We start from the raw sequence: 21062 nt of genomic DNA, 5'->3' as shown, positions 1-21062 counted from the left end.
CCTCCGTATTGGTTTCATTAGCCAGGTCCTCAGCGGGGTACCTCTTATCTCCCAAGAGCCAACTGGCCATCCTGAGGTAGTCCTCGAAGAGGCCAGGGATGTCCGACTGCCCCAGGATGTAGCTGTCGTGCACACTCCCTGGGAAGTGTGCACATACATGCATGATTCTCATTTGGTGGCCGCACACGAGTTGAATGCCAGGGAGTGGAACCCTTTAATGTTGATGCAGGGCGCTCCCAGACGGCCCGGTGAGTTGACATGCGTGTCATCTATTTGCCCCCGGACATGGGGCATCTCGTCAATGGCGGAGAATCCTGCTGCCGGGGCATCCTTTTGGGCCTGATCCATGTCAAACTACATAGGGTTCACTGCCTGGGCAAATAGGGCACCCAAGACCTCACGGATACACTTGTGGCAAGCCACACAAATCCCCGCTTGAGCCCTGGAATGATCCTGAGGCGTAAATGTTAAGGGCTCCGTTGACCTTGATGGGCACCGGGAGCGGGATTCTCCTCCTCCACGTGGTGCCAAGTTCGCAAAGACATGGCACAGGTGCGGCACCGTCCCCTTGTTGAGGTGGAGACTCCTGCGGCACACGCTGTCCGTCATCTGTTCACAGGACCAGCAACACTTGTACATCTTGGCCAATCAACGGCCTCCCCCTCTGGGTCCCTCCCTAGCTTGATGGGCTGCCGGGCCCTCAGGGTATGGGGCAGGGCCCAGCATATGGGCCTCTGCCTCAAGTCTCTGTCGATGCTGTTGACGCTGCCTTCGCCGGCATCTGGCCGCCTGGCCTGCCAGCAGCACTACTGGGGCATGTTTCGCGGGATCCAAAATATTGTCCATACTGTTCAATATCTGTAAGGAGTTGGGAGAGGATGAGAAACTGACAACTAGCAATGTCTTCCACCCGTACCCATCCAGTCCCCCACGTTACTCCTCCCCACCCAGCTGATTGAGATGCTTGACGATAACCCCCGCATGCTACATGTCTACCCACGGGAATCCACTTGGGAAATGTGAGGTGATCACTTAATTGCGACTGTCAAGGGCCTCCGCGGTCAGTGGGAGTTATGGGTGGTTGGTGGGGCAGACAGACAGCTAGGCTTGCCCGCCAGAATGCGTGTACACGTTCCAGGGGTTAGCATGGTGCACCCGCAGGCGATTAGACACCCCCCACGCAGCCAAAACCACGGTCGGCCAACCTTCCTGCTCTGTGCCGCCCACCCTCCCTGCCAGCCCATCGGACCAAGGTTTTCCCTCCCAGTTGCTTCCCAAGTCCCTTCGCGCACTGGGCCAGAAACCCCAGTTTCCCCGCCTGTGAGCGAAGATGGCTACTCAAGTTCTCAGGTCCCTGAAGCAGCTCCTCCGCCAGTTTTACGTATTTAAAAATGGGTACTAATCGGCGCCCACGTGATCACTTGCTGAGGAGGTTGTTTGTTTGGGCATTGCTCCCGTTAATTGTATGGAGAAGGGCAGAACGGTGGTACAGTGGTTCGCACTGTTGCCTCACAGCGCTAGGGACCTGCGTTCAATTCCAGCCTCGGGTGACTGTCTGTGTGGAGTTTGTACGTTCTCCCGTGTCTGCGTGGGTTTCCTCCGGGTTCTCCTGTTTCCTCCCACAGTCCAAAGATGTACTTTCAGTTCCCCCTGCCAGAGCCCCCACCCTTCAATCCCCCCAACCTTCCCTTAAATTGCCCCTTAATGTCCAGGGATATGCAGGTTAGGTTATGGGATTACGGGGAAAGCGTGAGGTAGACACTCATAAATGGGCGGAGTGCTCATTGGAAAGGTCAGTGCAGACTCGATAGGCCGAATGACCCCATCCTGCACTGTAGGGATCCTGTGATTGGGCTTAAGTGGTGATTATTGGTTTCTCACCATACTAAGGTGAGAACCAGATTTTACCAAGGGGAGCGGGCTGGTTAGATTGCGAACAGATCGGCACCTGGCGCGGTTCTCGTTTCCGGTCACTCCTGCTATCTAACGACAATGTCGCGCTCTCGCGGCCATTAAATCGCGCCCGCTAAGTATAGGCTAATCAGGTGAGAAACTCCCCACAGCCCCAAAAAGTGACAATAGACGCGATGTTCCGGCCACGCTGCACCCTGAAAAGTAGCGCACTGTGGCGAAGTGTGGGCGGTAAGTGACTGGAGGAACCGCTCCCGGGATCGACCCTGCTCATCACATCTCGTGAGATCTAATGCGATATTGTGAGACGTCGTGATGTGACGCCCGCCCGTTGTGGGCGGAATCACTTTTTGGCAAATCTGCATATGAGAGCAGGACAGCTGGTCTCACTTTACTATGCAGTTCCCTGAGATAACCAAGGCATTGGGATCTGTCCCCTTTGCCTTGGAGACTTTGGGCGAGTGCAATTCAGTGCTGGCCTCCCCCAAAAATGCTAGCCTGGCACCTTGGCAGTGCCCTTGCCATCTGGCAGCATCACCTGGGCACATTGGCAGTGTCAGACTGGCACCCAGGTGAAACTGTCAGACTCTTGGGGATCTCCCAGGGGATTGGAGGCCGCCTGGTGCATGCCCTCAGGGCAGGGTGGTACTCTAGCACTGCCAGCCTGGCACCCTGGCAGTGCCAACCTGGCACCTTGATAGTGTCACCTGGCATTTTTTGCATGGTGGTGATCGGGCGGGGAGGTTGCCCTGGGTGGGTGAGGGGGGGAAAATGTTGCACCGATCCCACCCTGCACTGAGGGGTTTCGGTGAGCGGGGCCCCTCAGTGCAGGAAATGGGACTAAGTGCGGCCTCGGCCACGGGTTCGCTGCTGAGGCCCCGTATCTAACCGGAGTTAGGTTAGAAAGTGTTGTAGCGCCAGGAAACATGCGGCGAACCTCCCCTTAGAATTTTTATTACTCATTGGAATGTATCTATAATAATAATAATTTTTATTATTGTCACAAGTAGGCTTACATTAGCACTACAATTAAGTTACTGTGAAAAGCCCCTAGTCGCCACACTCCAGTGCCTGTTCAGGTACACAGAGGGAGAATTCAGAATGTCCATTTCACTGAACAAGTATGTCTTTCGGGACTTGTGGGCGGAAGCCGGAGGAAACCCACGCAGTCAAGGGGAGAACATGCATACTCTGCACAGTCAGTGACCTAAGCCGGAATCGAACCTGGAACCCTGGTGCTGTGAGAAACAGTGCTAACCACTGTGCTACCTTGCCGCCCAAATTTTGCATTGTCTGAACTGTACCCTTAAATGCCTGTCAGTGAACCTTTGTTGCCCTATTCCCGAACTTCATTTCCCAGTTCACTTCAGCTAACTTTGCTTTCATGTCTTCAGAAAGCCATTATATAAGTTTAAAATACTAACCTTGGACGGAATGGTATCTCCCTCAAACTGAATGTAAAAATAAATTTTGCTGAAAAAAGACATTGGGCTGGATTCTCCGTTCCCCGACGCCGAAATCGCATTCGGCGACGGGGTGGAGAATCCGTTTTGCCAGCAATGTCGGGGCGGCGGCGGTTTTCGGATTCTCCGCCCCCGGAAAAATGTACGCCGCGCCGCGTATCCATGGCTTTAGGCCATTGCCTGAGGCCTGCCCCGCGATGCTCCGGCCCCGACCAGCCGAGTTCCCGACGTGGTCTTACCCGTCAGGAACTTAGCGTGGCGGCTGCGGAGTCAGTCCGGTGCCGCCACAGTCGGGGGAGGGCCGATCTGCGGGTATGGGTGCTTTATTCAGGGCTGGGGGCACTGGGCGGGCGGTCCGGGGCGCGTGAGCGGCCGAAGAGGGGCACTACTTTTGCGGTCCGGGTCCGTGGGCTGAGTCTTGCCATGGAGCATGGCGCGGTGGCTGCAGGCCGCCACTGTACGCATGTGCAGCCATGGAACCGGAAATGCTCAGGGCCGCATCGGCAGCTAGAGCTGCGAGCTCTACACTTCTTCCCTGCTCGCCCCCAACAAAACGGGGAATCGGTGGCCGTTTTGGGCCAGGCTTCCTGGAGAATCAGGCCCACTGTGAAAAGTGAAATGAAATGAAAATTGCTTATTGTCACAAGTTGGCTTCAAATGAAGTTACTGTGAAAAGCCCCTAGTCATTCGGGGAGGCAGGTATGGGAATTGAACCATGCTGCTGGCCTGCCTTGGTCTGCTTTCAAAGCCAGCGATTTAGCTCTGTGCTAAGCCCCTTGAAGCTTCTCATTTTTCTGTCATCAGGACAATCCCAAGAATGCCAAGAATGGCCCTGATGAGTGCAAGGCAAAAGGTTTTGACAAAATGTTGTTTTCCTAGCAATATTACTACCAAATGACAAGAATATTATGAAAGAATGAAATGAAAGAATATTATGATTGCTGCTACCTCAGGACACTTTCACTATGAGGTTGTAAATTAATCCTATCTTATTGCACATTACCAGGTCCATTATAGCCTACTCTCTGATTAGCTTTGGAATGTGTTGTTCTAAGAAACAGAGGACTGGAGAATAGACAATGTTGTTCCCTTGTTTAAGAAAGGAAGCAGGCATAATCCAGCAAATTATAGACTGGTGAGCCTGACGTCAGTGGTGGGAAAGCTTTTGGAAAATATACTGAGGGACAGGATATATATGCACATTTGGAGGAAAATGGACTAGTTAGTGACAGGCAGCACGGTTTTGTACGTGGGAGGTCATGTCTCACCAACTTGATTGAGTTTTTTGAAAAGGTGATGAAGAACTACAGCTATGGCTGTAGTTTATATGGACTTTAGTAAGGCGTTTGACAAGGTCCCACATGGCAGTCTGGTAGAAAAACTAAAATCGCATGGGATTCGGGGTGGGCTGGCTAGATGGATACAGAACTGGCTTGGTTCTAGAAGACAAGGAGGAGTGGTGGAAGACTGTTTTTCAGAATGGAGATCAGTAGCTAGTGGTGTTCTGCAGGGATCAGTGCTGGGTCCTCTGTTGTGTGTAATATATGTAAATGATGTTTGGAAAATGTGGGTGGTCTGATTTGTAAGTTTGCGGATGACACAAAGATTGGCGGAGTTGCTGATAGTGCCGAGGATTGTCAGAGGATACAACTTTAGATATAGATAGACTGGAGACTTGGGCACAGAAATGGCAGATGGAGTTTAATCTGGACAAATGCAAGGTGTTGCATTTTGGAGGATCAAATCTAGGTATGAATGATACTGTAAATGGCAGAACCCTTCGGAACATGAACATACAGAGGGATGTGAGTGTGGGGGTCCACAGTTCCCTAAAAGTGGCAACACGGGTGGCCAAGGCAATTAAGAAGGCATATGGCATGCTTGCCTTCAACAGCTGGGGCATCGAGTACAGAAGTCATGCGGCAGCTATCTCAAACCTTGGTTAGGCCGCATTTGGAGTTTTCTGTGCAGTTCTGGTCACCACGGTATCAGAAAGATGTGGAAGCTTTGGAGAGAGTGCAAAAAAGGTTTACCAGGATGTTGCCTGGTCTCAAGGGCGTTGGCTATGAGGAGAGGTTGAATAAATTAGGATTATGTACACTGGAAAGACAGAAGCTGAGGGGAGACCTGATAGAGGTCTACAAAATTATGAGAGGCATAGACAGGGTAGATAGTCAGAAGCTTATTCCAAGGGTGGAAATGTCAATAGCAAAGGGGCACAGGTTCAAGTGAGAAGGGACAGTTTATGGGAGATGTGCAGGCTAAGTTTTTCACACAGAATGATGGGTGCCTGGAACGTGCTGCCAGTCGATGTGGTGGAAGCAGGCACATTAGCAGCATTTAAGAGACATCTAGATGGGTACATAAATAGGGAGGGATTAGAAGGATATGGACTGAGTAAGGGCAGAAGGTTTAATTTTCATGAGGGCATCATGATTGGCACAGGCTTGGAAGGCCTGTTCCTGTGCTATACCTTTCTTTAATCTTTGTTCTATTCTGAAATCATTCTATGAATTCCTCATCTAGGCTGCTTTTGCCTATCTGATTTTTCCAGTCTGTATATAGATTAAAATCCCCCATGATTATTTCTGTACCTTTCAAGCTCCTATTATCTCTTCTTTGTACTCTGTACGACCGTGTAGTTAGAATTAGAAGGCCGAGACACCACTTCCACATGTGATTTCTCACATTTATCATTCCTCACCTCAATCCAAACTGCTTCGACATCCTGGTTTCCTGAACTTAGATATCCAGCATTAATTGGCCAAGGTTGGTATCATGGAGGGCCAAAGGGCCAGTTCCTGTGCTGTATTGTTCTTTGTTCTTTAACAGAGCCACACCTCTACATCTCCCTTGCTTTTGGTCCTTTCTAAATGTAATGTATCCTTCAATATTCAAGTCCCAATCAATGTCATCCTGTCGCCATGTCTCTGTAATGGTGATCAGATTGCACCGATTTATTTCTCTTTCAGTTCATTTGTTTTCATTCAAACTCTTAGAGGGAGGTACTAAATGAATACTTTACATCAGTATTCACCAAAGAGAAGGAATTGGTGGATGTTGAGTCTGGAGAAGGGTGTGTAGATAGCCTGGGTCACATTGAGATCCAAAAAGACAAGGCGTTGGGCGTCTTGAAAAATATTAAGGTGGATAAATCCCCAGGCCCTTCTGGGATCTACCCCAGAATACTGAAGGAGGCAAGAGAGGAAATTGCTGAGACCTTGACAGAAATCAGGTGATGTCCCGGAGGACTGGAGAATAGCCAGTGTTGTTCCTTTGTTTAAGAAGGGTAGCAAGGATAATCCAGGGAACTACAGGCCAGTGAGCCTTATTTACATAGAATTTACAGTGCAGAAGGAGGCCATTCGGCCCATCGAGTCTGCACCGGCTCTTGGAAAGAGCACCCTACCCAAGGTCAACGCCTCCACTCTATCCATAACCCAGTAACCCCACCCAACACTAAGGGCAATTTTGAACACTAAGGGCAATTTGCCATGGCCAATCCACCTAACCTGCACATCTTTGGACTGTGGGAGGAAACCGGAGCACCCGGAGGAAACCCACGCACACATGGGGAGGATGTGCAGACTCCGCACAGACAGTGACCCAAGCCGGAATTGAACCTGGGACCCTGGAGCTGTGAAGCAATTGTGCTATCCACAATGTTACCGTGCTGCCCAAAGTGTCAGTGGTAGGGAAATTACTGATGAGAATTCTGGAGATATCTACTCCCTTTTGGAAGCAAGTGGACGTATTAGCGAGAGGCAGCACGGTTTTGTGAAGGGGAGGTCGTGCCTCACTAACTTGATAAGAGTTTTTCGAGGAGGTCACAAAGATGGTTGATGCAGGTAGGGCAGTGGATGTTGTCGATATGGGCTTCAGTAAGGCCTTTGACAAGGTCCTTCATGGTAGACTAGTACAAAAGGTGAAGTCACACGGGATCAGAGGTGAGCTGGCAAGATGGATACAGAACTGGCTAGGTCATAAAAGGCATAGAGTAGCAATGGAAGGGTGCTTTTCTGATTGGAGGGCTGTGACTAGTGGTGTTCCGCCGGGATCAGTGCTGGGACCTTTGCTGTTCGTAGTATATATAAATGATTTGGAGGAAATGTAACTGGTCTGATTAGGAAGTTTGCGGATGACACAAAGCTTGGTGGAATTGCGGATAGCAATGAGGACTGTCAGAGGATACAGCAGGATTTAGATTGTTTGGAGACTTGGGCGGAGAGATGGCAGATGGAATTTAATCCGGACAAATGTGAGGTAATGCATTTTGGAAGGTCTAATGCAGGTAGGGAATATACAGTGAATGGTAGAACCCTCAAGAGTATTGACAGTCAGAGAGAAGGTAGTCAGGTTGAGGGACGACCTGATAGAGGTCTACAAAATTATGAGGGGCATAGACAGAGTGGATGGTCAGAGACTTTTTCCCAGGGTAGAGGGGTCAATTACTAGGGGGCATAGGTTTAAGGTGCGAGGGGCAAAGTTTAGAGTAGATGTACGAGGGCAAGTTTTTTACACAGAGGGTACTGGGTGCCTGGAACTCGCTACCGGAGGAGATGGTGGAAGTAAGGACGATAGTGACGTTTAAGGAGCATCTTGACAAATACATGAATAGGATGGGAATAGAGGGATACGGACCCTGGAAGTGTCGAAGATTTTAGTTTAGATGGGCAACATGGTCGGCGCAGGCTTGGAGGGCCGAAGGGCCTGTTCGTGTGCTGTACTTTTCTTTCTGTTCCTGTGCTGTACTTTTCCAAAATCAGTTGCATTCTTGGACACACTCGTCTCCATCAAGGACGGTCACCTCAGCACTTCGCTTTACCGCAAACCCACGGATAACCTCATGATGCTCCACTTCTCCAGCTTCCACCCAAACACATTAAAGAAGCCATCCCCTATGAACAAGCTCTCCGTGTACACAGGATCTGCTCAGACGAGCGTAACAGACATCTACAGATGTTGAAAGATGCCCTCGTACGAACGGGATATGGCACTCGACTCATCGTTCAACAGTTCCAACGCGCCACAGCAAAAAACCGCACCGACCTCCTCAGAAGACAAACATGGGACAGAATACCCTTCGTCGTCCAGTACTTTCCCGGAGCGGAGAAACTACGACATCTTCTTCGCAGCCTTCAACACATCATCGGTGAAGATGAACATCTTGCCATGGTCATCCCCATACCCCCACTACTTGCCTTCAAACAACCGCGCAACCGCAAACAAACCATTGTTTGCAGCAAACTACCCAGCCTTCAGAACAGCGACCACGACACCACACAACACTGCCATGGCAATCTCTGCAAGACGTGCCAGATCATCGACATGGATACCACCATTACACGTGAGAACACCACCCACCAGGTACGCGGTACATACTCGTGCGACTCGGCCAGTGTTGTCTACCTCATACGCTGCAGGAAAGGATGTGCCGAAGCGTGGTACATTGGCGAGACCATGCAGACGCTGCGACAACGAATGAACGGACATCGCGCAACAATCACCAGGCAGGAATGTTCCCTTCCAGTCGGGGAACACTTCAGCAGTCAAGGGCATTCAGCCTCTGATCTCCGGGTAAGCGTTCTCCAAGGCGGCCTTCAGGACGCGCGACAACGCAGAATCGCCGAGCAGAAACCTATAGCCAAGTTCCGCACACATGAGTGCGGCCTCAACCGGGACCTGGGATTCATGTCACTTTACATTCATCCCCCACCATCTGGCCTGCAAAATCCTACCAACTGTCCTGGCTTGATACAATTCACACCTCTTTAACCTGGGGTTACCCCATCTCTGGATCTGTAAAGATTTAATCACCAGCTGATGCTCGTTTTCCAAGCATTGTCTGCCGTCTTTGAATCTGTCTATATACATGTTTCTGGAACATACCTCTTCATTCACCTGAGGAAGGAGCAGCGCTCCGAAAGCTAGTGACATCAAAACAAACCTGTTGGACTTTAACCTGGTGTTGTAAGACTTCTTACTGTGCTCACCCCAGTCCAACGCCGGCATCTCCACATCATGGCTACCATCGACACCGCAAACCGCCGGCCAAAAGTGGAGAGGATCTTCAGGAAGATCGCGCATATAGACACTGACATTAGGTTTCTACAAAGATGCAAGAAACAGACAAGATCCCGAAAGGGCGACAGATCACAAACCCACTCAAGTCGACCTACAACACAGACTACGCCGAGCGACTCTGCCGTCGCACCTCTCTCACACTCCTCAACCACCTCGTTCGCCAACTCTACAGCAGACGACGCAAACTGGAAACCAAGATAGAGGCCATATTCTCAACTTGCTCTCAGGACGCAGCAGACCAGCTGTGGAACACCGCCAAACAGATGAGACAACAATACTATGCCACCGAAATTCATACCAAAAACAGGAAGTTTGAGAAATTCGGTATCACCACCAGCAGCAACCAAGCCACCCCCGGTACCACAGTAGAAAACAATACAGGGAAATCTATTGTCAACTTGTCAGACTTCACCCTTCAACCAGACGAAATCGAAGTCCTCAGCAGAGGGCTCAATTTCTGCACCACCACCAAAATGGACCCCATCAGTCTTGCGGCAGACACGGAGGAATTCATCAGGCGAATGAGGCTCCGGGAATTCTTCCACAGACCTCAAGAGGCCAACAGCGAACCCAAGCAGACTACCAATGAACCGGAACAGCAAACCGAGAGATCTGCGGTGTGGAAACTGAAGAGGAAAGAGTCGAATTGGACCCCTCCGGAAGGCCGCAGCCCTAGACTCGACATGTATGCTCAAGCCATCAGGAGTCGCGTCAATGCCAGATTCATCAGTCGCATTCACAAAACAGCCCCGAACGTCACCCAAGCACAACGCAATGCCATCCGCGCTCTCAAGACCAACCGCAGCATCGTCATCAAACCAGCAGACAAAAGAGGGGCCACTGTCATACTGAACAGAACGGACTACTGCAAAGAAGTATACCGACAACTGAACAACCAAGAACACTACAGACAGTTACCCGCAGATCCGACCAAGGAACACATCCGCCAACTTAACAGACTGATCAAGACCTTAGATCCAGATCTTCAGAGCACCCTTCGTGCTCTCAACCCACGTACTCCCCGCATTGGGGATCTCTACAGCCTCCCGAAAATACACAAGGCCAACACACCAGGCCGTTCTATCGTTTTAGGCAATGGGACCCTGTGTGAGAACCTCTCTGGCTACATCGAGGGCATCTTGAAACCCATCGTACAAGGTACGCCCAGCTTCTGTCGCGACACGACGGACTTCCTACAGAAACTCAGCACCCATGGACCAGTTGAACCAGGAACATTCCTCGTCACAATGGACATCCCGGCACTCTACACCAGCATCCCCCATGACGACGGCATTGCTGCAACAGCCTCAGTACTCAACACCAACAATTGCCAATCTACAGACACAATTCTGCAACTCATCCGCTTCATTCTGGATCACAACGTCTTCACCTTCGACAACAAGTTCTTCATCCAGACGCACGGAACAGCCATGGGGACCAAATTCGCACCCAAATACGCCAACATCTTCATGCACAAGTTTGAACAAGACCTACTCACTGCAAAGGACCTTCAACCGACGTTATACACCAGATACATCGATGACATTTTTTTCCTTTGGTCCCACGGCGAAGAATCACTGAAACGACTACACAATGACATTACTAAGTTCCATCCAACCATCAGACTCACCAGAGACTACTTTCCAAAATCAGTTGCATTCTTGGACACACTCGTCTCCATCAAGGATGGTCACCTCAGCACTTCGCTTTACCGCAAACCCACGGATAACCTCACGATGCTCCACTTCTCCAGCTTCCACCCAAACACATTAAAGAAGCCATCCCCTATGGACAAGCTCTCCGTATACACAGGATCTGCTCAGATGAGGAGGAGCGTAACAGACCTCTACAGACGTTGAAAGATGCCCTCGTATGAACGGGATATGGTGCTCGACTCATCGATCGACAGTTCCAACGCGCCACAGCAAAAAACCGCACCAACCTCCTCAGAAGACAAACATGGGACACAACCGACAGAATACCCTTCGTCATCCAGTACTTCCCCGGAGCGGAGAAACTACGACATCTTCTTCACAGCCTTCAACACGTCATCGATGAAGATGAACATCTTGCCAAGGTCATCCCCACACCCCCACTACTTGCCTTCAAACAACCGCGCAACCGCAAACAAACCATTGTTTGCAGCCTTCAGAACAGTGACCACGACACCACACAACCCTGCCATGGCAATCTCTGCAAGATGTGCCAGATCATCGACATGAATACCACCATTACACGTGAGAACATCACCCACCAGGTACGCAGTACATACTCGTGTGACTCGGCCAATGTTGTCTACCTCATACGCTTCAGGAAAGGATGTCCAGAAGCATGGTACATTGGCGAGACCATGCAGACGCTGCGACAACGAATGAATGGACATCGCGCAACAACCACCAGGCAGGAATGTTCCCTTCCAGTCGGGGAACACTTCATCAGTCAAGGGCATTCAGCCTCTGATCTCCGGGTAAGCGTTCTCCAAGGCGGCCTTCAGGACGCGCGACAACGCAGAATTGCCAAGCAGAAACTTATAGCCAAGTTCCGCACACATGAGTGCGGCCTCAACCGGGACCTGGGATTCATGTCACATTACATTCATCCCCCACCATCTGGCCTGCGAAATCCTACCAACTGTCCTGGCTTGACACAATTCACACCTCTTTAACCTGGGGTTACCCCATCTCTGGATCTGTAAAGATTTAATCACCAGCTGATGCTCGTATTCCAAGCATTGTCTGGCATCTTTGAATTTGTCTATATATGTGTTTCTGGAACATACCTCTTCATTCACCTGAGGAAGGAGCAGCACTCCGAAAGCTAGTGACATCGAAACAAACCTGTTGGACTTTAACCTGGTGTTGTAAGACTTCTTACTGTGCTCACCCCAGTCCAACGCCGGCATCTCCACATCATCGTACTTTTCTTTGTTCTTTGTTTTAGATTTGTACTCCCTGTCCCAACCTGTCATGGTTGGGATACCCATATTGGTACTTTTATCTCTTACCTAGGATGGGATTCTGTGACCCCACGCCGGGATGGAGAATCGCCGGAGATTCGGTGGGGGCGGGAATCGCGCCACGCCTGTCGGCGGGCCACCCCCGGCGATTCTCCGGCCGAAGTCCCGCCGCTGTAATGCCGGTCCCGCCAGCGTGAATTAAAACACCTCCCTTACTGGCGGCACCAGGCGGCGTGAGCGGGCTCCGGGGTCCGCGGGGGTGCGTGGGGCGATCTATCCCCGGGGGGTGCCCCCATGGTGGCCTGGCTTGTGCCGTGGGGGCACTCTTTCCCCTCCGTGTCGGCCGTGTCATAGGGGCTGTTTAGCACAGGGCTAAATCGCTGGGTTTGAAAGCAGACCAAGGCAGGCCAGCAGCACGGTTCAATTCCCGTAACAGCCTCCCCGAACAGGCGCTGGAATGTTACTTTCGCAGTAACTTCATTTGAAGTCTACTTGTGACAATAAGCGATTTTCATTTCATTTTTCATAGCCTCTGCGATGGCCGACGCGGAGGTGACCGCCCCTCCACGTGCATGCGCGGGGATGATGTCAGCAGCTGCTGATGCTCCCGCGCATGCGCGGACTTCCGCCGGCCGGCAGACTCCCTTCGGCCCCGGCTGGTGTGGCGCCAAAAGCCTTCAACACCAGCCGGCGGGACGGCAACCACTCCGGCGCGGGCCTAGCCCCTAAAGGTGAGGGCTTGGCCCCTAAAGATGCGGAGAAATCCACACCTTTGGAGCGGCCCGATGCCGGAGTGGTTCACGCCACTCCATCCCGCCGGGACCCCCTGCCCGGCCGGGCAGGGGAGAATCCCGCCCCTTGTCTCTACTCTTTGGCCCACCACATTTTCCCAAGTTTGATCCCTTGCCCCACCATTTAGTGTCAAACCCTGGTCTACGTTCCTAGTTATGTGGTTTGCTTGAACAGCCCCAGCAAGGTTCAGTTGTACATTGTCTGAACGGTACGGCTCCACTTTCCCCAATTTTGGTGCCTTGTCCCACAAACTGAAACCCACCTCTCTCACACCAGTCCTTGAGCCACTTATTCATTTTGCTAATCTTCTTTGTCTTTTGCCAATTTGCGCGTGACAGGTAATAATCCAGAAATCATTACCTTTGAGGTTCTGCTTAATTTGGCGCTTCGCTCTTCATACTGACGATGCAGAACCTTCTTCTTCATCCTGCCTATGTTGTTGGTACCTCCATGGACCACAACCACTGGGTCCACCCTTTCCTGTAAGTTCCTTTCCACTCCTTGCAAATATCCGAATCCATGCACCAGGCAGGCAATACAGCTTTCCGGACTCTCGCTCTTTGCAACAGAGAAAAGTATCACTCGCCCTTAATATACTGTCCCCTACTACCACTACATTCCTTTGTGCTTCCCCCACTTGAATTTCTTTCTGTACCACAGTGGCATGGTAAGTCAGCTCATCCACCCTGCAGCCCCAACGTTCATCAAAACAAGCTGAGAAAAAGCTAAAACCTGTTGAATGATTGCAGAGGCTGTCATTCCTTCCTCCTGGGTCCCTACCAGCCTCAGCTGCAGCCACATTTTGCTATCCCTGACTACCCTCCAAATCAGAAGACCCTGCCTAAGAGGTGCGACTGGCTCCTGGTACAGTGTTCAGGTAACTCTCGCCTTCCGTTATCTGTTGCAGTGTCCGCAGCTCAGCCTCCAACTCAATGACTGTGAGCCAAAACTCCTCAAGTCGCAGACACTTAACTGCAGATGTGCTTGCCCTGGATTACACTGGTATCCAGGAGCTCCTACTTGCTGCAGCCATGATAAATCACCTGTCCTCCCATACTAGTGTGTTTTATTTTGAATTTATTTTCTGTTATATATTTATTAATTTCCTCGCAAATTCCTGTACTATTTTAAACCTTAGGAATAGAATAAAACTTGACCACGGATACTCACCAGCAGCTTGATTCTTTCCCTGTAGCAATTCAAGAACCAATTCCTGCAGCGTGAGAAAGTTAGAAAAAGGAAAAGAACAAAATCTTCCTCCTTCACTGAACTCCCTCAGCTCACCAAACGCTCACATTCCGTTGAGTTGTCAAATTCAATATGACATTGAACCCACAGAAGGGGATGTCTGGACAATCACGAGGTAGATTTTAAGGAGCATGTTGAAGGAGGAGGGTGACGTTGAGATGCTGAGCGGTTCAGAGAGGGAATTCCATTGGTGGCATAAAGAAAGTAGGGGATGTGCAAGAGACCAGAATTGGAGGAACGCCGAGACCTCAGAGGGTTTGAGGGCTGGAGGAGGCAATTGCATTTGAATCATCCCTGCTGCTTAATTATCAATGTGGATATTGGGTAGGGCACACATGGTGGGCATTCTGGCAATGTTCCAATCGCTTGTGTTGGTGAACACATTGCTGTTCAGGTGGTTCAAGGGAAGAAGCTTCCATAGCCGTCGTGAGTGACCTGAGCATCTGTCCATCTGTCCATCCATCCTTGTTGCTTGTTACTCCCTCAATGAACTAAAAAATTAATCAAACCCTGTTTTTCTTTCACAGAGCCATGTTTTTTTAAGCACCTAAAAGTTAAAATATGATGAGCTAGCACTCATGAATATTAATTTAATAATAATAATCTTTAATAATGTCCCGTATCAGCCTCCCTGAACAGGTGCCGGAATGTGGCGACTAGGGGCTTTTCACAGTAACTTCATTTGAAGTCGACTTGTGACAAGAAGCGAGTTTCATTTTTTCATGTCACAAGTAGGCTTACTGCATTGAAGTTACTGTGTCCCCTAGTCGCCACACTCCGGCGCCTGTTCAGGGAGGCTGAGGGAGAATTCAGAATGTCCAATTCACCGAATGAGCACGTCTTTGGGGACTGTGGGAGGAAACCGGAGCACCCGGAGGAAACCCACGCAGACACGGGGAGAACGTGTGGACTCCGCACAAACAGTGACCCAGCGGGGAATAGAACCCGGATCCCTGCCGCTGTGAAGCAACAGTGCTAACCACTGTGCTACCGTGCCGCCGATAAATGTCTGCTCCAGATGAGGCTCGAACTAAGAACCTCGGCATAGCCTGCTGATTGCACTGTTCTATAAGTACTGCGCGCTAACCGATTGTGCCACTGGAGCACATGTAATTTTACTTGGATACACAATCTATTTTAGTAATTGTATTCTGTGTCTTCAAGAAATAAATATATTGATGATTTTGTTAAAACAAATGTATGCAATGTTTTGGAATTCCACCTGCTGCCATAATTTTTAATTGTTTTGTTTTAGCCAGGAAAGAATTTTTTTTACAAGTCTTTCTTTCAGAATCCACACGACGTTATTGTGAGGAGGGATGAAGTATTTGCCAAAGATAATACTGGCATTACTGGAAGCACCTTTAAAGTACCCGAGATTGTAAAGTAAGTGTCAAAAAATGCTGTAAAATTGGAACTTGCTGCCAAAGCATTGTGGAGAAACATTTCTCTCATTGACTTGGCAGTTCATAATCCAGAACCTTTTCACAACTGTGCATCATACAAAATACATTGAACATACAAAATACATTGAATGATACAGTAGGTTGTCACACTGGGAATCAAAATTCTGCCTGAACTAATTTTAATCGCTATATAGGTGTGAGCAAATAATAATCATACTGATCAGCATACCTAATTCCTTCTAAGGGTGAGTACTGGTGGGAATTTTACAATCATTTGGCCGGATTTTCTGGCCCCCCGCGCGCGGCGTGTTTTCCGAGGGGGCTCGCCACTGGCCGTTGGTGGGATCTTCCAGTCATACCGGTCGGCGTCTATGGTGTTTTGCAAGGCTTGCTCGTCCAGCTTTGGAACCTGCCACAGGAGATCACCTTTGGCGGAACCAGAAGATTCCAGTGGTGGGAAAGGCCATAAAATCCCAGCCATTGCATTTTCGCTTTGCCACTGGGGTTAAGTCGTTCTGGAGATTGATGTGATGAAATATTTATTGTCACGTGTACCGAGGTACAGTGAAAAGTATTGTTCTGCGTACAGTCCGGATGGATTGTTTCATAGATGAAAAATATAGGACATACGATAAATACACAATGTAAATATTTCGAAACCGGCATTGAGTGAAGCATACGGGTTAGGTGAATTGGCCAATGATAAATTGCCCTTAATGTCCAAATTGCCCTTGGTGTTGGGTGGAGGTGTTGAGTTTGGGTAGGGTGCTCTTTCCAAGAGCCGGTGCAGACTCAAAGGGCCGAATGGCCTCCTTCTGCACTGTAAATTCAATGATAATCTATGATTAATCTAGGACAAAGGTTCGGCACAACATCGTGGGCCGAAGGGCCTGTTCTGTGCTGTATTTTCTATGTTCTATGTTCTATGAGTGTAGCACTGCACAGGCGAGAAGATGCGTGGAGAGATCAGTTCAGTGCATAAGAGGGTCATTCTGGAGTCTGGTAACTGCGGGGAAGAAGCTGTTTTGGAATCTGTTAGTGCGTGTTCTCAGACTTTTGTATCTCCTGCCTGATTGAAGAGGTTGGAAGAGAGAATAACCCAGATAGGAGGGATCTTTGATTATGCCGCCAGCTTTCTGAAGGCAGTGGGAGGTGTAGACAGAGTCAATGGATGGTAGACGGGTTCAGGCGATGGACTGGGCGGTGTTCACAACTCTCTATAATTTCTTACGGTCTTGGGCCGAGCAGTTGCCATACCAGGCTGTGGTGCAGCCAGGAAGGATGTTTTCTATGGTGCAGCTGTAAAAATTGGTAAGAGTCTATGTGGACATGCCAAATTTCCTTAGTTCCCTGAGGAAGTATAGGTGCGGTTGTGCGTTCTTGGTGGTAGTGTCGACGTGGGTGAACCACGACAGATTGTTGTTGATCTGCACACCTAGGAATTTGAAGCTGTCAAGCATCCCCACCTCAGCACCATTGATGCAGACAGAGGTGTGTACGATATTTTGCTTCCTAAGACAATGACCAGCTCCTTAGTTTTGCTGACATTGAGGGAGAGATTGTTGTTGTTACACCATGCCACTAGGGTCTCTCACTCCCTCCTGTACCCTGACTCATTGTTGTTTGAGATCCAACCCACTACGGTCGTATCATTTGGAGCCAAATTTTGCCACACAATCATGTGTGAATTGGGAAGATAATAGGGGGCTAAGTATGCAGCCCTGCAGGGTCCCAGTATTGAGGTCTATCGTTGAAGAGGTGTTGTTTATTCTTACTGATTGTGGTCTATGAGTCAGGAAGTCAAGGATCCAGTTGCAGAGGGATGATCCAAGTCCTAAGTTTTGGAGCTTTTATATGAGTTTGACTGGGATTATGGTGTTGAAGGTGGAGCTGCAGTAAATGAATAGCAGTCTGACGTAGGAGTCCTTGTTGTCGAGATGCTCCAGGAATGAGTGTAGGGCCAGGGAGATGGCGTCTGCTGTGGACCGGTTGTGGCGGTATGTGGATCTAGGCATTCCGGGAATATAGAGTTGATGTGTCTCATGATCAACATCTTGAAGCACTTCACAATGATAGATGTCAAGGCCACCGGCCGGTAGTCATTGAGGCACATTGCCTGGCTCTTCTTTGGCACCGGTATGATGGTGGTCTTCTTGAAGCAGGTGGGAACTTGCAGTAACACCTAGATGTGAAGTTGCACAGAAAGCTCAGTCAGTTTTCCTACAATCACACAACGATAACAATAAGCATTGTGGTCCTTTGAAGTTATTAGCATCCGTATAGGTGATATCAGCACATGTGTAGCAAAGCATTTGGGCATGATGTGTGGCAAATGCATAATTTACTAAAGTATCATACAGTATTTTTCAGAGATAGTTTGCTGGAGCCATTATGTCCCACATAGCTGTCCACGAAGAAGGTAACAGTTCCAGATCAGGAAAATTCACATCTAGGTGTTACTGCAAGTTAACCATAACTCAGTGCATGATGGGCTGGAAGAGATTTAAAGTACTGACTCTGGCACTAATTTTTGGGTTTGCCGAAACCTGAATTTGAAGTATATCATACTTAAAGGGTCCAAGAGTAATGGAAATATTTAGTCCAGAATTGAGGTCTATCGTTGAAGAGGTGTTGTTGTTTATTCTTGCTGATTGTGGTCTATGAGTCAGGAAGTCAAGGATCCAGTTGCAGAGGGATGATCCACTGTCTTAAAATATCATTTAAATTGTAACCATGAGTGAAGGAGATGACTTCAGAGATGGATGATAATGCCAATATACGAGAGGATAAAATAATAGCAGTGAGAGGATTAAAATTGTGAGTCTGAGTGAGAACAGTGCAAAGAGCAGAGAGAGGATAAATGAGCGAGTCAGGATGACTTCCGGTGAGAGTGATGTGCTGAACGGACGCATATCAGGTGGCTCTCCTACCAACTAGAACCAAAAAAGTTACTTTAAGAAGAATTTAGCGTGAAAAACCAATGGAAAATAATCCCAAAAGAGAAAACAATTCAAGGGAGAAGATGCCGCCGAGCGGAAGCTCGAGGGGCTGACGAGAGGGCAGAAGTGGTGGAAAGGGCCATGGCCAGCGGGCGGACAAGCTGGTGGACCCACGAGGCGAGCTGGAAGCTTCGGCCGCCCAAGAGCGGGAAAGACCGGCGACCCGAGCACTGGCGCCGACACCAGCACTAGCCTCCCTCTCCCCACCAGGGGATGGGTGGAGGATCTACCTAAAAAGGTAGCTGGCCGCCATGAAGGAGGCATTGAAAACCGAGATCCAGCTGACTGTGAAGGTGATAGTGACGGAGGCAATGGTCTCCCTTCAACGCATGATCGTTCGTCTGGGGAAGAAAGTGAAGTCGCAGGAAAACATAATCCAGGACCTCGAGAGAGCCTCGATGGACCAGAGCGACAGGATTGATGCTCTGGAGGCAGAGGTGAAAAGGTTGGCGGCGGCCCAGGGAAGTCTGAAGCGGAATATCGAGGATCAGGAGAACAGGTCCCGGCGGCAGAGCATTCGAATTGTGGACCTGCAGGAAGGCATCGAAGGCAGAGAGCCGATATATAAAGGCTATATCACCCAAATGCTGGGTAACCAAGTCGGGAGACACAGTTTCTCCAACAACCCAGAACTCAACAGGGCACACAGGTCGCTCAGACCGAGGCCCAAAGCAGGGGAGCAGCCGAGAGTGATTATAGCAAAGCTGCACCGATACCAGGATCGGGAAAGGATCCTGCAGTGGGCCAGGCAAACAAAAGCGAGCTCATGGGATGGACACAGAATCTTGGTCTGCCAGGACATTGGGGCAGGCCTGGCAAAGAAAAGGGCCGAGTTTACCAGGGCAACTTCAGTGTTCTACAAACGTGGGGTGCGATTTGGCATGCTCTGAAATGAAAATCGATTATTATCACAAGTAGGCTTCAAATGAAGTTACTGTGAAAAGCCCCTAGTCACCACATTCCGGCACCTGTTCAGCGAGGCTGGTACGGGAATTGAACCATGCTGCTGGCCTACCTTGGTCTGCTTTAAAAGCCAGCTCTTTAGCCCTGTGCTAAACCAGCCCCGTGACTCTGGGTCACGAACCAGAGTAAAGAACATGGCTTCAATACCGCAGCAGAAGCAAACGACTTTGTGCGGACTAACGGCCTAGACAGACAACAAGCACGGCAGCGATGAAGGTGTGTCAGCAGAGGATCGCTGAAACGGGACAGAATCAGAGACGATATCTTGACTGTGTGTTTGCGCGGGACTGTAATGCCTCGTTTTGAACAGAAAGACCGGATACAGGAGAGAGCGAGGACAGGGAAAGCAGGCGAGGAGGCGGAGAGGGGAGTACAGGCAGTCAGAGAACACAGGCAAAGGGCTAGAACAGTCCTGGGAGGGGGGAACCGTACTAACAGGAGGGGCTAGCCCGGGAAGACAGGCAGTAAGGGGGGTTGCAGAGTACCTCTCTGCGGAGAGGGAATGCCTGGCCGGGTGGGGGGAGGGGGATACAGTGGCAGGGAGGGGGAACACCGGAGGGGGGACAGGGAGGGGGAGAGGAGCAAGGGGGAGTACGGAACATACAGGGAACAGAACGGGGAAAAAGAGTTGGCAACTGGATTGGCTTGGGCAGGCAGGGAGCAGGCCGAGGGAACAAGGTGACGCCGCAAGCAGCCACTTTGAAGGGTCCCTAAACAAAAGGAAATCTCGGAGTGCAGGGGCGCACCCACGAGGCGTACAGACAGTTAGCAGCCACGTTAGGTGCCTCCTGGACAAAGGGAAACCACGGAGCGCAGGGGCCCGACCTCATGGTGAGAACGGTGGCCGCGGACATTATGAACGGCCCCCTCACAAAGGGGAACCCCGGAGTGCAGGGGCGCGTCCACCAGGTAAGTATGGTTGATTCCACAGGAACGGCGGGGTCAGAAGCCCCCCCACCAGGATAGTCACCTGGAATGAAAGAGCACTTAACGGTCCGGTGAAAAGATCCAGAGTCTTCGCCCACTTAGGAAGTCTGAAGGCCGCCATAATCTGCCTGCAGGAGACACACCTTAGGGAAAAGGACAGAGAGCTGGTAAGAAAGGGCTGGGTGGGACAGACGTATCATTCATGCTATGGGCCGAGGGCTAGGGGAGTAGTCATACTAATTAGTAAGAGGACGAGGTTTACAGAGACCAGGAAGGTTATGGACCCAGGAGGACGGTACGTCATGGTCAGCAA

At 50.1% G+C, this 21062-nt stretch overlaps 1 protein-coding gene across 1 annotated transcript in view; it reads left to right on the top strand.

Annotated features, from left to right (window-relative positions):
- Positions 1-21062, top strand: part of LOC140403226 (complement C3-like) — a 466462-nt gene that overhangs the window by 54972 nt on the left and 390428 nt on the right. The window contains exon 5 of the mRNA XM_072490983.1: positions 15710-15840. Coding sequence (XP_072347084.1) covers positions 15710-15840 — 131 coding nt within the window. The remainder of the gene's footprint in view (positions 1-15709; positions 15841-21062) is intronic.

This window comes from Scyliorhinus torazame, chromosome 27 (genome assembly GCF_047496885.1).
Source record: "Scyliorhinus torazame isolate Kashiwa2021f chromosome 27, sScyTor2.1, whole genome shotgun sequence".
In the NCBI taxonomy this organism is placed as follows: Eukaryota; Metazoa; Chordata; class Chondrichthyes; order Carcharhiniformes; family Scyliorhinidae; genus Scyliorhinus; species Scyliorhinus torazame.
This window is presented reverse-complemented; position numbering and strand designations above follow the sequence as displayed.